This window comes from Cibotium barometz, chromosome 23 (genome assembly GCF_041138505.1).
Source record: "Cibotium barometz isolate CiBa-2024 chromosome 23, ASM4113850v1, whole genome shotgun sequence".
In the NCBI taxonomy this organism is placed as follows: Eukaryota; Viridiplantae; Streptophyta; class Polypodiopsida; order Cyatheales; family Cibotiaceae; genus Cibotium; species Cibotium barometz.
Genome location: NC_141068.1, coordinates 39,080,014 through 39,096,691, shown reverse-complemented (window position 1 = coordinate 39,096,691; position 16,678 = coordinate 39,080,014). Strand labels below are relative to the sequence as shown.

Here is a 16,678-nt window from a genome sequence, read left to right as displayed (position 1 = left end):
AAAAAGACCCCCATTGTGGAAAAGAATAAATGTCTTGTATTGATATGTGAGACACAAATCTAACATATGATGACAACTTCCTGGAAAAGAGCATCAATTAACCATGTGGTAAAACTCTTGAAACCCAAGTTGGACTCTAGAACGCATAATTTTAAAGCTTTTATAGGTATATTTTGCCAAAAGGCCAGTCTAAGTTGACAATTTATCCCACCAACCTGTCACAATTACCTAATCATAAGACAGAGCGAAAGATGTTTCTCAAAGGAATAGCAAAGTATTTATTTGGCATCTGCAGCAGAAAGTAAAAGAATTATCATGTCACACAAAACTTACAGATTAAAACAGGAGTTGCCATTGCAATTTTTCCCACTTCCTCATCAGCTTGCATAATCTTTTTAATCCTTGCCTGCAATGTCAACAAGAGCTATTTGAGGAAAACTCATTATCAACAAGGATGAACACACCAAGCACAATTAAAGTATGGCATATGCTGAAACAGCCAACCAGAAAATGCGTGAAAACGTCTTTTTCCTTTTCTTTTTCTTTTTCTTTTTCTTTTTTCTTTTACTTGAGAATGAAAGTATACTTATGTTATGCATAACAGGACACAATTACATATACTTCTCAGAGTCATCTAGTCAGAATCAAATCCAAACCTGCAAAACCTAAGAGAACCAGATATAAAGGTCCAATTGCAAAGATGACGAGACCACATATGTTTGTAAATTAGCTTAATATATTATAAACATATTAAATTATTATCCTGCTGCCATGGGAGCTTATACAACTTGGCCTTTGGACAAGGCCTTACAAGATCCTTGTGGGCAAAGAGGAGCAAAAGAAGCATGTCACCAGATGTGACATGCCATCAGGAAAGGTCACTAGATGTGAACTTTCCTGATCTTTCCGGAGTTGGAAAAATTGGTACAAAGCCTTATAAAAAGGGGGATTTGTGTGTTTTATGTTGCATGTGAAATTTTCGATGGGTCTCCAAAATGGACGGTAACCCCAAGAGTGGGCATCATTCAACAATCCTCGTTAAACCTATAAGTGTGAATGGAATTTGCAAGTGCTGAGCATATGAACAAGCCCTTATTTCTTTTTTATGATGATTTTTAAGTGTTATGACATAATATGTGAAGCTCTTAAGGTGGCCAAGACTAAATGTTTGTATGTGAAAGTAATAAAAGTGCCCAACACCTAAACATCAACATGTGGGACTAAAAATACAATTTAATTATTTGGGGGAACTTGACCACATGGATTATTTCATGCAAAAATTTGTGATTTTAAGTACCAAAACAGAACATAAAAAGGTCCTTATTAGGGATTAGTTGATATGACATTTTACAAAATCCAATGTGAATCACCATTTAGGGGCTGCTTCTGCGTGACTAAGGAAGTATGAAATAAATAAAGATAACCATAAAAAAAGCCATGCTTATGCTACTTTGCATGCAAGAGAGTGTGATTGCAAACATTTAATCCTTATGATTATATATATCTAGTGAGAAAAGAAAAACTATACATGGGTTGATAGTTATATAGTCTTGTGGGTTGACTACCATGAGTATATAACATGCACGTTCCTAAAAGGTGAATTTGGGCATGTTCCTGGATTCATCTAGGTATATATATATATACAAGGGTACACATTAGTTTCTTACCAATGTGCATATCACCAAATCATACACGGGTACACATTACTTTCTTACCAATGTGCATTTTATCAAATCATACATTTTTCAATCATGAAAAAAATCTAGAATTTACTAAAAAACATCAAATGCATAGGTTTTAGTATTTCCAAGCTCATAAGACAAAGTTTAGACCTTTTTTCTAAAGCTAAAATTTTCAAGCTTTGGAAATAACACACAAACATAAAGTTTTCTTATCATATTGTAGAAAAAACATATTTGAATAGATTTAATGGAGAAAATAAGATCTTGTTTTCAATGATGATCATGATGTCTTCACATAATCAAATGTTTTATACCAAAAATGTTTTTTTAGAACTTATCAAGTAAAAATTTGCATCTAGAGTTTCAATAACTAAAGTCCCATTGTCTATATCTTGTTTAGTCTTTGGCAAGTGTAGGTGTGAGTGCATGCCTCTTCAGTGTACAGTAATTGCGAATAGATTTATTTCCCTTTCATGGTAAAGTGCTTTATGATTGCCTCCTTGATAGTGGTTTTTCATAGTGGTTTTTCACAGCATTGGGAGACAAGAATTGTGCATAAATCTCTCTTTAAAGTCCTCCCATGTTTGAACGTAGCTGCTAGAGAGCTTTTCTGTGATCCACCAATGGGCAACCGAGTCCTTTAGAAACATGCTTACATAGCAAATCATGGATTTCTCAGAGAATTCCTCATCACTGAAGGCAATGTCAAACTGGGCTAGAAAAGCCATTGCCTTGCTTCCATCATAATCACCATGATAGGCTTCAAACTTCACAGATTTCTCACTTGCTTTAAATTCTATAAGCCTCTTGGCATGATGACACTCATCTTCCAGCTTTCTCTTCCCTTTATCCAATGGGACAGCAATTGGTACATGCATCAGACCTTGACGAGAAACACACAACACGGAGGCATGTGCTCTATGCAACGGTGACCTGTGCAAAGGCGGCCTCCCAATACTTGCATTCACGTAAGGATCCATGCTTGAGACTCATTCACCATAGGTATACTCGGTGGCATGAGTGGCATGTGATACATAATCAGCTTTGGCTGTCCCAATATTACGCACAACTTCCAACCTATGATGAGGCTCATCTCTAGCCAATTCCATGGGCAAAGCATGGTGGCTAGCATGCCTATCACTTTCGCGATTGGGAGCATGCATCACATGTACATTAACATCCTCTTTGCCACTCTCTTTGCCATGTACATCCCTTTCTTTTCTGTTAGCCTATCACTTTCCCCATTGGGAGCATGCATCACATGTACATTAACATCCTCTTTGCCATGCTCTTTGACATGTACATCCCTTCTTTTCTCAACCCAAGCAGGGTGGAGACTTGCTTGGAAGTCATGGAAGCCTCATCTTTGTGCACATAAGACTTGACCCTACGAGACATAGCATTACTTGTCTCCCCATGCAGGGGTTCTTTCACACAAAGTTCCCCTACATTGCCTTTCACCAAATCTCCAATGCGTATAAGGTAGTTGAGAGCTGCCTCTCGGGGATTCATACCCAATTCCTTCGCCATAGAATCCATAGTGTGTGCCACCATAGACTCAGCCTTTGTGACCACCATAAGCTTGTGAACCTATGGATTATCATAGAGCATCTTGAGCTCTTCTTCCATGGCATTCAACTGCCTTTTGACATGCTCACTCTCTGCTTTCAATACATTTGGCTCATCCTCTTGCATCTTCTCTTTACCTCAAGAAGGTTGTCCCACATGTATTTGCTCCTCTATACAACCTCCATGCATATGCTTATTGCCCAAAGCTTCAAAAGCATGAGTACCACTTGCTTGGTCATGTGAACTAACCCCTTGACCACTTTGTGCATAGCTGTCCCTAATGTTCGACGGCTGTCCACACAGAGCCCAATGCCCAATCGACCGTTTCCCCACTGAAAAGAGGGAAACAACCCTGCTCTGATACCACTGAAACTACACCGGCTAGGGGTGAACGTCCTTGGGCACCGTCTCGTGAACAATACGCACGTCACACTAAATATGTAAAAGCCACATTGCACATAACAACTAAATGATACACATTGCACAAGATAATCTGCAAAAGAGACAAGCACTACATAGTACACCATCACAGGGGCCACGAAGAAGCCCTCTCAATACTTAAGTATATTATTGGAGTATTTAAATCTATACAAAGTTCGCGAAGGGCTTGCCAGCCAGATAATCCAATGCAATGCAAGTAAGTTACCCAAACAAAAGTGTGTCGGAGTAGAATGTCATTGCAGGACTCGTCGTAAGAGTACTTGACCACCAAACTCACACACCTGGAGAGGGATGAAGGCAACCTACTTGGAGATAATCATTCATGCATATAGAGTCAGTAGAAACCTTAGGGTTTGCACCAGAGCATGGTTGCATTTGCATATCATTCATCCCATTTGTGCATAGATCACGGCAGAAGGCTTAGAATATTATTCTGCATTTTACCATATTTATTAGCATTTATTCTCGCATTTTTACCATATTATTTCGGCATTTATCCATTGTAGCAAGTCGTGTTTCAACATACATTAGAATTCAGCATTCATTCACATCATCGTTTTGCTACAGCCATCAAGGTGAAGGTAAAACGCAGCTTTTCATTCATTCATAGTGCATAAACTCAGCCTAGAACAGTCCCAAAACAGCCTCTCTCTCAACCTCAGTTTGAGGCCTTCCTACATTCCATTGGAAGAGTGCATTGGCATTGAGATCAGTCATCATTGGTGCTTCTACAGCCGGGTACAGTTTAGCCGACTCTTGGTCTTTCAAAGGTCTTGCGTTTGGTTTATCTACAATCCAAAGTAGTCTTACATTCATTCTCTTCAAAAATAATAAAGCAAATACTCCTAGCAATAGGAGGGGGCCCTTCAGTCCGTAATTTGGGACCCAATAAGGTGCACAGATCTATCTCTCTCTCTCTCTCTCTCTCTCTCAGTAGAGGGTGTTTTACATTGCTCTATGCTACTTCTCTCCTAGAGGATCGAGATATGCCATGATAGCAGAGGAGGAGAGTAGAGGGGAGGAGGACACAGGGCCATTGGGAGAGTCACCATATGCAACCCTTTCAGATGAGATCATACACTACTCCAACCTAGGGGAAGTCCTCCTTACGGGGGACTTCAATGCACGGACACAGAGCCGACAATGCGACATTTATGATTTCGCGCACCCCGAGGTGATGCACACACTAGAGGTGGAGGACACAGGAGCTTCCAGGGTGTCAGAGGACATGGGGCCGGATAACACCAGATATGGTCATCACTTACTTGAGCTGGGAGCCCGACACCATCTCATTATTTATAACAGGATGAGACAATGGTAGGATTCAGGAACACTGACATGCTTTCCACGATCAGGGGGGGTTAGCACAGTGGACTACATCATGGGGTCCATGGAGACCACACAGGCAGTGACATCTTTCACCATCCCCCCCTGTCCTATTGGTGCGGATCACACGTACCTCTTACTATCACTGGCGAGCTCCACACCAGCACCCACACAGCCCACACAAGCATCGCATACAACTTTCTACTTCACCCATGACTTGGCAGACATATATGAGCATCATGTATATGACGGGCTACTCCAGATGGATCCCCTGTCACCTCCAGACACACTCACCACCCAGTTGTCATCTCTACTACATACGGCCGCCACCCGCAGCTTCCCCCATCATACACACATTGCACACACAGATAGATCTAGGAGCATGCCCCAAAATCGGTGGTATGATGATGAGTGCAGAGAGCTATATAGACACCTCCGTGCCCAGAGAGCACTAGGGACCATTACACACACACAGGCGAGCCTACAAATGAGGACCCTCACACGTCGTAAGAGACGTGCATATGAGGAGGCACAGTACTGGAGTATATACCACCTACTCATGAGCAGAGATGCAGCCACTGCATGGCGCAGGATGAGAGAGCCTCGCCCTCGCACCCCGATTGAGGATCCACACACATGGCACACATGCAAAGAGCCTCTATCATATCCCTCAACAGCCGCCCATACCACAGCCACAGGAGTCCCGCCCTACCACCTCTACTTTCTTTACCGCCTCGATGGTAGACACCCACGCTTACCAGGACCTCGTCCATGGCCGCTTCATCACCTGTCACCATTTGGCCACCCAATTGGTCCACCCGTGCTTTCTCATCATGTATGTACATTGGACTGGTGTCCATGGCAGTTGTACATGCCGAGGATTGATGCCACTCATGTGATACTGTGGACTTGGCTTTCCGTTGGAACTTGTGCCTCTGTGTACATGCCCGGAAATGCTTGGTGGATTAGAGTTCCATTGGGTCTGGTACTTCGTGTACTTGCCTGGAGCACGTCTATTTTGATATAGTCTCATGAACGGGGATTGTCCATACCAATGTTACATTGCATAGCATCTTTATGTGCTTGCTTGCAATTGAAATTGCATGTTGTTTTCATGCTTGCTTGACCAATGTGTAGTTTCGTGTAAGGGGACGCCCGCCCACTAACCGTGCGTGTGAAACTGTCTGCTAACATGGTTATGTGGCATGTGACAAGTGGTAAGTATTGGTCATAGACCTAGCCTTAGGAGTTAGCACTAATTTATAAGTGAGTGTGTACACACTTCATTAAGTTTTGGGCGACCAAAACTCACTTATAAATTATGACCAACCCGGTGTTCACACGCACTGATGTCCCGAGGTAGACAAAACCCAATGTCCACCGCCCAGACCTTATCCCCTTTGTACAAAGGTAGTAACCAGCCATGTGTCCACTCTAGCTTGCTCCACAAAGCACCTGCCTGCCACCTACACTGGACAACTCACCACCTCACTCCTCTCTCTAGATATTGGCGCCTCCTTCATGAGGGCTGTTGGGCTGCATTTTCTGCACTTTCTTCTTCCCAACTCCATATCCAAGCTTGCTAAGGTGTTTCTCAAGCTTCCAAGAGAGTTTTCGGGTGCTAATCACTCTCCTACACACTCCCAATGACTGAAATTCAGCAAAACAGCTCTCTTTATTGCTGTAATTTCTAGTATTTTTGCTAAAAACCCTAATTTCAGCCCTCCTTTCTCAAGTTGAACCATAGGGGAAGCTTTCCCAGGGTTCCCTTTATCCTCTTCAAGACTGTTGTCGCGACGAAATGCGACAAATCGAAGATCTCATCACTCCAAGGACTTGTGCTGGCGAAACAATAGAGAGCAGATGGTAGGGAACATGGACACTTGAGAGGGTAGTGTGAGTTGCAAGTCTACATCGACAACCACTTGTTTGCAATACTCTATTCATATGCATTGGCATGGAAATCTGGTCAGAAATGCCCATGACACTATGTACTTGATTCTCCCAAGATCAATATACTTTATTTGAGGAAGGGGTCGGCCGTTCCAGCTCATTGTGTGTCTCTTGTCAATTCAGCAAATTACTTCTTGTATTGAGCATCTGTCCATCAAATCTTAGTGTATTTAAGTGTATTGATTAGCATTGTGTTCAACCAAGTTACATCACCGGTGGATTAGAGCCATCATCACCCGCCACCACAGGAGACAACTGCCCTGCCACTTTAGTTTCTCTATCTTACAGCACCCCATGAGAGAGATACTAAGGTTAGTAGATTACACCAGTCTTATGCTAGTTGTAGATATTATACACTTTTGTTGTACCTCAGCAGCAGGAGTATTTTCCTTTCATAGCTGTTTAGGACTGTTTTAGGACTTTTTTAGTCCTTTTTGTCTTCCTTTTGATGAGACACCATCAGCTGTGTACTATGTTTTAGTCTCATAGGCAACTTTGGCCTTTCGCAGACGTTAATATATCTTTCTTCTCTCTCTCCCTCTCTATGTTGTGTGTTATCTTTGTCGCGAAAGATTGTTGAATTTTGAACATTGAAGTTATCGATTCCATCCACCAAGCTTCCACATGTTACACTGGTATTAGAGCATCAGGCTCAGCAAGGCTAAAAACTGATTCAGCCCCAGATAAAGGTTCACAGTCCAAGGAGAGTAACACAAGACATGGAAGAAGTTCTGAGGAGGTTGGTTGGTGGTGTTCCACAAGACCCAAGGAAAACGGCATTCCTGTGAGTCGGGTGCCACTTGGGGCATACCAAGAAAGCCGTTCAAGCAACGGTTCCAAGAGAGGACGATCCTCCAAGGGGTGGAGTGAGTGCCAGACTCAATACTAACGAATAGAAGACCACAAACAGTGTTCAGGGGCAGGGCATGAAGGACTAGGGGACAAGATGGAACAGTTGCATAGATCTTCATCAGATTTGGAGTTGGACTTGGAGACCGGGCAAGGTTTTCAGTGAAAAGGTTGCCAGGAAGGGAAAGATGACAAGTTTGGGAGTCCAAGAAGAGACAAAGGGATAATGACAATCATCCAAGAATAGAAGTTGGAATCCCGTCATCAAGTTTAGCAGAGGGGGATGTCATGTGCATGCTCATTTCTAGGGGCTGATCCTTTAAGGGCAAGGATAAAAAACAAGTTTTGGAACCAGAAACAAGAGCTTGTGCAGCTAGCATGGGCATGGAAGACTTTGTGGTGGGACCAATCCCTGTCGGCCAACATAGGAGGAGCTTATCACAAGGTGTCGACTGTATGGGAATATTTCTGTGTCCAAGGATATGGCCAACAGCAAGTTGGCCAGTCCACAAATGTTTCCAAGTGCTATTTATAGCAATCGCATGGGTCCTTATCATTAATTCAGTTCCTAGTGGATTGAGTCATTAGAATATGCATAGATTAGGTGTTTACCACTTTTGAGGGACATCACAAGGCTTGCCATGATGTACACCTTTTTGTACTAAATGAATATACTAAAACTCAGCTCTCTCTCCATCTCTTGCTTCAGGTTGTTCCAAGAAGGTGTTTAGGGCTCTAAGAAGACTCCCAAAGCTCCCGCATGTGACACAAACCCCCGGGCCCTCCGGAAGTTACATTGGTATTAGAGCATTGGCTTTTTCACACTCTTGAGTGAAGACAATCCTATTGAGGTATAAACACTGCCTATTAGTGTAGTTAAATACACCCGGCCTATCCACTTATGAGAGCAGTCATGCATCAAGACATGTGCAAAAGACAATCTGATTTATGGATTTTTAGAATCTATTTTGGAATCATGGAATTGGCTTTATTGCCTATATTCTTTTCTATATGGAATTGGCTATTTATGCCTCATTTATGGATCTTATCATCAAGTTCAAAGGCAACTGATATGGGGAAATATCTTTTGGCTGGCATGGTGGGTTCATAACCCTCACATCACAGGATCGAACCTGGAAAAGAAAAGCTAAGTATACTTTGAGTTTGCAAAGTTGGTGCTTTTGCTACTTATTATGAAGTGCTTTTGCTGTTCACTAACCCTTGTATGCTTGTACAAGGAGAATAGCGTGTTGTTGTTTGCCTTGAGATGGTTTCACGGAAACATTGTTTATGGCTCCCTTTATTGGGATGGATTATGTTTTTGGCTCCCTATATTTGAGATGCATTGGACTTATGGAACTCATGGTTACCTCATGGATCAAGGATTTTCTCTAGAGAGTTCTCACTGGCCGAAATGCCTCTAAAGTATGTGTAACAGAAATATTTATGAAGCACCAGGATATCTATGCATGTGAATGATTCTTATCTTATGTTACCCAGTTGAGCCCACCTCTCCTCCAAGGTGTGGTGTGTGGTCAGGGTACCAACACGGAGTGCAAGTGGTAAAGTGAACATGACGCCTACCAACCAAGGGACTTATGTCTACGCCAAGGGTCAATGTGGACTGACACCTTGTTGGCAAGGAACTATGTCTATGCCAAGTGTCAATAAACTGGAATCTGTTAGGCTGGGGACTTGACGTCTGTGCTCAAATCAAGACATCCGCGTGCACGGTCAATCAGTCTTCTATTTCTCGGGCCTAGTGTTTGCAGGTGTAAGCATGGAAGCCAGTGGAAAGTAGCATGCATTTGACGTGACACTAGGGATTGGGGAACGAGAGATTGCTCCTTTGAGTTAGTGGATACGACACCAAAACTTATTTTGTTTGGATATACTCTTGGAGCATGGATAGAGAGATACGATATCTGGACTTATGGGACTGTTTTGTCTCGCCTATTTATTTGGGACATGATTATGATATCTGAACTTATGGGACTGTTTTGTCTCACCCGATTATGATATCTAGACTTATGGGACTGTTTTGTCTCACCCATTACATGATTATGATATCTGGACTTAATGGGACTGTTTTGTCTCTCCCACTTATTTGGGACATGATTTTGATATTGGTATAATGGAGACTTATTTAGTCTTGCCCATTTATTTGCGACATGGATTCTTTCAGGCATATCAGATTTATGAGACTATCTCGTCTCGCCCGCTTAATGGAAATGATTATATCTTGGATATATGGCTTGAAGCTTAAAGTTCGGACAACTTTTACAAAGCTAGGGAGAATGTCACCAACCTAGACATTTCTCAATATGAAAAGGGTCTGATTAACTCCAAGACATCTAAATATTTGGAAAGTACAAGCTTTGTGAATGGGGGATTATCCTGGCATACAAAGGATCACTCCCCTAAAATTTACGCGAGCTGCTATTTTTGGCCCGACTCTGTTCGTCGTTACGTCTAGAATTGAGCAAATACCAAGAGTTTCCAAAGTACCTATGACAAATGAGCTACCAATTGGGATACTTTTAGAGATAAAGTTTATAGGAGGACCCATCTTTTAGATTGGGACATATGACAAGAAAGTGGATCAAAGTGAGACAAGTGACCTCACACTTGTTAGAAGTGGATCGAAGTGAGACAAGTGGCCCCACACTTGTCACATCAGCTCTTGTCACTCCACTTGTTCGGAACCTAGGAGGAGTTCAATTTTGTGGTCCTTACGTCTAGATGGGGGAAGCTTAGGAGGCACGTTGTCCCAAAGAAAGATCTTCTGGATCCGGTCATTCAAGGCCTTGTGCACTAGAAACCGTCTAGGTAGTGTGAACATAGATCACCGCAAACTATGCATCTTTCCGAATCTCTCGTTTAGCTTGGCTATGGCTAATGACCGGAAAGTTAGGTACCCCCCCCCCCCCCCCCCCCCCCCCCCCCGAGTATTGATGTGGCATCTGCACTCCACCCCTCGGATGATCATCATCCCTTGGAACCGTTTTCCTAAAAGCTTTCTAGGGATGCCCCAACCGGCATCCAAACTGTCACGGCTTGTCATTCCCCTTAGGTCTTGCTAAACACCAACCAACCTCATGGGATCTTCTTCCATGTCTGTGTTACTCTCCTTGGACGACTATGCACCTTCATCTAGGACACCATCCGCACTTAGCTTTGCTGAGCCTCATGCTCTGATACCACTGTAACATGTGGAAGCTTACAAACAGGATCATACTTTGATAAGGAATATTCAGCACCTTGGTTCTTGATGATTGCACAATGTAGAGGAGATAAGAGTGCAAGAGAGAAACGGAGGGAGAGAGGGAGATAGAGAGAGAGAGAGAGAGAAGAACAACAACAACAAAGTATACCCGATTGGGTTCCATTTGGAGGCCAATGAGGTGAAGGTGTTTGCCTAGGACCAAGAGGTCTTGGGTTCAAAACCCCACTTGGTGCTTCCTCGGCAGCATCACCTACGGGTGGATAAATAAGCGCCTATGGGCGGCCGCCTATGGGTTGTGAAATTTGGTAACTGTGGGAGGATCTTGAGCCAAAGGCCAGTTGAAAAAAAAAACCCCTCTGGTGAGCCCCCACCAAGGACTGGTGTATAGGCTTAATTGAATGATGAAAATGACTCACTTTTCGTAGGCCTTCCTTGGCTATAAATCTGCCTTCCTGTAGTGACCAGACCTTCAAGTTCACCTTGCTTGGGTTCTCCCTTGGCTATCCTGGCCCTTGGATCACTTCACCACTTGTGAATAATGTGATGGTAAAGACCTTTGCCAAGCCTTGGCTTTTATAGGCACAAACAGATGTTGATCGCTTAACCTACAAGGGGTCGGCCAACTTGCTATAGATCCAAGACTTGTAAAATATGCGTCTTTCACACGTGAGCTTTTTAGGCTTCTAGCCGCCTGGGGTCTAGACCCATAAGGCTGGCCAACTGCTGTGAAGGCTCAAGAAGGCTGGCCGACTAAGCCCTCAACCTCTTGGGTTGGCCGACTATGGTCTGAGTCACCATGGGCTGGCCGCCTTGCTGCCCAAGCCTTCTACACCTAGCCAACAAGATGCCCGTGCCTCCTAGAGGTTGGCCGACAGTGCCATACCTTCTAGAGGCTGGCCAACAATGCTATGGGGCTTTTGTGGGCCAATGCCATAACCCACCTTTGACAAAATGTCTACGAGTTAAGTATTTTTAGAGATGAAATTTATGGGTAGAAACGATCTCTTAAATTGGGACATGCGGCAAGCCGCAAAACAATGGATCAAAGTGAGACAAGTGGCCTCACACTTGTCACCTCAGCTCTACACTTGTCATTATAACTTTTACTTGTCATTCTAGCTCATGAGAGGCCAAAATCTATAAATTGGAGCCCTCTCTTCATTTGGGCAGGCTCTATTGCTGCAAACTAGCCTCTACCATGTTGGCAACTCTTCTCTATCTTGATGGTTCTCTACTCCATGGTTAAGGCTCTCTACTACCTCTACAGGCTGCCCTAATGCTGGTTGCTCTCTTTCTCTCTCTTTGCAAGGTTGCCAATGAAGTATACCGACTGTTGGGGACTGTTTTGAAGGCTTCCATCACCAAGAAATCTTGAAGGCAAGGGTATTTGATCATTATATTATGATTTTCAGCCATTGGGCATTTATCTTATATATGCACAGTCATTGGGCACTTGCTATAGCAACTGGGCATGTATTTGAGCCATCGGGCACTTGCTATTGCCATAGGGTATTGTATCTCAGCCATATGGATTCATGGACAGCTTTATGGGCTTATAACTCAGCCATATGGGTACATAGACAGCTTTATGGACACGTGATTCAGTGGTTTATGGACAGCCATGTGGGCAATTGGATAAGCTATGTTGGCCGGAATATACATATTCTTGGCATTTTCATGGGCTTTTTGATGACAGCCCATATATATAAATTATTCATCGTTGTATGTGGGTAACCCTAGAGCGTGTGCTCCCCTAAAGCTTGTACATGATATTTCCTCCTTGGGTAATAAAATACTCCAAGTGGGGGGAGGGGGTGGATCAGTCCATTCCAGCCTCCATGTGGTGTTAGATGTGCACATCTCTCTTTTACAATTTTGTGGAATTAAGTGGCATAAGTTTAAGGCTGTGGCCAATTTAAGTGTTTAATTGCATTAATGGTAAAGTGTTTTGAGAAAACCCCTTCTACACCCAACAACTCGAAGTTATATTGGTATCAGAGCTTTGGCTTTCTCACTCTTGTGTGAATACGATCCTATTGGGGTATAAACACTGGCTATTAGTGTAGTTAAACACTGCGAGCCTATCCACTTCTAGTGGCAGACATACATCATGGGTAGCATGAGTAGAAGAATGTTAGGCTTATGGATATATAAGTTCCTGTAATCTACTTTGGAAGCACAAACTTCGCTTTTGTGCGTACACTTGTATAGGTATTTGGGTTATTATATCGAAGCCCAAAGCCATCTCGTCTCGACTCATGACGAACTTGACAAACAAGAGATAAGTACTTTCCATTGTTGTTTGTTTTGTGTTTAGCAAATATGCATTTTGGATAAGTGCTTACTCTTGTATGTGTATACAAGAAGGGTGAATTGTTTGCCTTGAGTTGTTTCAAGGAGTAGAGACACTTAGATCGGAAAGTGTGTGAGCTTCAGTGTAACGGAGGGGCAGCTGTAACACGGAAATCTTATCAATCATGAATCTTGATCAAACACATGAACATGCCAGAGTAGAGAGAGAAGAAAACAACTCTGCACAGTACACCACACAAGGGGTTGAACCAGTAGTAGTCGACCAGCCCTCAAAGCTTCCTGCAGCACTCCACCACCAATCTCTCATGCCAAGAAGAGTCAGCCAGCGCATAGGGTTCAATTCTCCAATTGACCAGCACATAGACTGCACCAGAAGAAGTCGCCCAACACCTTTTAATGCCTGTTAGCAGTCGGCCAACACAAGGGAAAGCTCCAAAAAAAGCAACCAGCACATAGGAGAGACTTGATCTTAGCAGCCAACAAATTTTGCACTCCAAAACACATCGACCAACTCCCTAGCCACCTAGAAAGCATGCGACCAGATTTTCCTCCAATTTTAGAGTTCTCCCCGTCAGAAATAACCATGCAAGGTCCAAAAAGGGGCGCCTACAAGCCATCAGCCCATAATCTGTTCAGTGCCCGTCCTTTGGCCACCACGTGTATTAAAATAGTCCTGCCTAGTATGCACAACTTATAAGTTTGCCCGATCACTTATAAGTGAGTATCGACCTGCATCAATAAATATTAGTATGTGAAATCATAAAGCTGTAAATTGAGTTTGAGGGACACTTACCACCTGTAAAACACATGTAGACCACCTGTCAGTCCAAAACAAGTGTGCACATACACGTCCACAGGGTGCCCAAGCGTCCCCGGCCCCATGGACAACACGAGCAGTAATCTCAGGCATTGCCCAAGTAAACAAGACAAGTCATCCAAAATAAAATTAAGGTCATACACACACATGAGTACAACTAGACCGGAAGAAACGCCCATCTGCTCAGTTGTATCAAGTAAAGTGTTCAAGGATCCAAAATCCTTCCGGAATCTTCCCAAAACATAAGTGCAGATAATCACCAAGATAGCTAGTCTCGGGAAATCACATCATGTTGGACTCCATGAGCCATACATGTACTGTCATATCAAGCTCCATATGCCACACAAGCACACCATGTCAAGCTCCATAAGCCATACATGTATGTCCTGTCAGGCTCCATATGCCACACATGAACAGTAGAAAAACAAAAGCAATGAGGAATTTTGTGACATTCAGGGCAAGACCAATGCCATCCTCCTCAAAGAGAGTAGACGTTCCCACCTCTCTACCCCAGGCAGCCGTGCCCCAAATGACAAAGCAAAGAGTGATGGGTTCGAAGGTGAGCAAATGGAGAATCCTCCACCATACCTGCTGCACCTTTGCAATCCCAAAGGTAGTGGCAGTGCGACTCCTTAAGGATGCCACAATGATTGCATGAAGTTGGGAGGCTTGGAATGGTTAACCATGTGTCCACCACAAGGCTTCGGTGAGCGAGAACTGGGCACAAAAACTTGAAACCTCATAGCGTGGTCATGACGTAGCCCCTCCCCTCCCACCCCCACCGCAAGTCGTGTCATCATACAAGCACCCCCTTTGTGTGTGTACACAATAACGTTCCTTGAGGCATTAGACACACCTGGAGTCCCATGAATTGATCATGTGAATAACTTTCCTTGCTATGTACTCAAGGCATCTATGACTTGTGATGCAGGTCCCAAACCTAATGTGCTTATTGCATATGGCTTGAGAAATGTAAACTTCTATTAAGCTTTGGAAGAGACCACATCAAGGCTCTTTTGTATTATGCAGTGATAAGATCGAGCAAAGGATGATACAGTCTACATAAGCTATACTCAAAGAAGCCCTTGCAAATTCACCGTGTGAACATTTCAAAGGCGATTCAAACCAATATAATTATGAAGCTTGAAGCTGCAGAAAGGTTACTACTGAGCCAACTGTAATGAAAATGACTCGGAATGAAACACTCGTCCATGCAAACGGAATGAAAACAGCAAAGCTAGTGCTCCCCAAAAAAAAATGAGTGAAGTAACTCGTGCAAATCACAATGCACTGAAAATTGAAGGTCAAAATGACAAGGAAGGTAAGATTTTACCGCTGGAAAGCGTGTGTCTAGCTTTTTCCTCATCGTGCTGGGGTATGGATGTAATTTTTCAGCAACCAGTGCAAAGGACACCGTTGTCAACGCTTTTCAAGCTCTTGAAGCACATGCAGTCGAACCCTAGGATCTTGTCGTCGGAGAAGAATGCTACAGTTGAAACTCATCTGTCTCTATTTTGATCCCAAACTAAACTGTTGTCATGTCCAGCATCACCAGGGTAGGCATACGACATGCGGCTACGGGATTAACGCATTCTAAAATCCTCTCATTGTCTGTTGCAACATAAAATTGCTGTAACAATTCTTCTAGAGTCTGCCGTGATTAATGGAAGCCAAAAATACAGAGAAGTCTCTAACCTGGTAATTAGGGCACGAAAGCTTGAAGGAGACTGCAGAGAGCAAAGAAGAAACGCTAAAATCTGCAGAAATATTGAAAGAATATCAGAAATCACGGTAAGAGAGGAGGAAAATAAACACAACATCGTTATTGGGGGTGAGGGGACGCGGCGAGGGGGCGGAGGGCACGTACCAGGATACGGGGATGAGAGGCAGAAAACCCTCTCTGCAGAGATGGTGCTGCAGGGAAACCCTTTGTTGTTTGCACAAAAATCGAACGAAAATTATGCTGAAAATCGAACAACAACTATGATGGAGATGGTGTTTGATGATGGAACCAAACGACGGGGCGCGAGAACAGCCAAGAAAGAAAAAAAAGAGAAAATACGGTTGCAGTAGTAAGTCAAAGGCAAATGCTAATGTAAAAAGTGTCAAATTTTGTTTGCTTTATGGCTCTAGCTAAATTTTGTTTGCTTTATGGCTCTAGCTAAGTTCTTTGGTGTGCACACCATGTAGTATCCATCCATGGGCGCCAGAGGAATTGGATCTCTCTATGAATAGATAGTGAGCAACCTCGTTAATATCCACTACACATGAGAATGTACAAGTGCCTGTGGGTGTGTGTGCAACACAATAGTGCCTACCTTTGCATGGATCCATCCGTGGACACCGAACAAGTGGAATGGGTTGTGAGCTCAACCTAGGTAGCAGCCCCCCTCTCAATGGCATAACTTAGCTTAAATCATCCTGAGAACATGGGCATGTGCGTTGTTTTTTCACAGTGTGTGACTCCCCTGGACTTAATCAAGACGATGTGCGACTGGTCTT

The 16,678-nt window shown here is 43.4% G+C and overlaps 1 protein-coding gene across 2 annotated transcripts in view; it reads right to left on the bottom strand.

Annotated features, from left to right (window-relative positions):
• LOC147625920 (uncharacterized) overlaps positions 1-16,271 on the bottom strand; it is a 49,441-nt gene extending 33,170 nt beyond the window's left edge. The window contains exons 1-4 of one of the 2 annotated variants that reach the window (XM_086817454.1): positions 16,044-16,271; positions 15,872-15,933; positions 15,510-15,787; positions 334-406 (exon numbers count right to left, since the gene is read on the bottom strand). In XM_086817454.1, coding sequence (XP_086673580.1) covers positions 334-406; positions 15,510-15,542 — 106 coding nt within the window. In that variant the 5' untranslated portion in view covers positions 15,543-15,787; positions 15,872-15,933; positions 16,044-16,271. The remainder of the gene's footprint in view (positions 1-333; positions 407-15,509; positions 15,788-15,871; positions 15,934-16,043) is intronic. The other variant, XM_086817455.1, reaches the window with a different exon arrangement.
• Between the last annotated feature and the right edge of the window lie 407 nt (positions 16,272-16,678).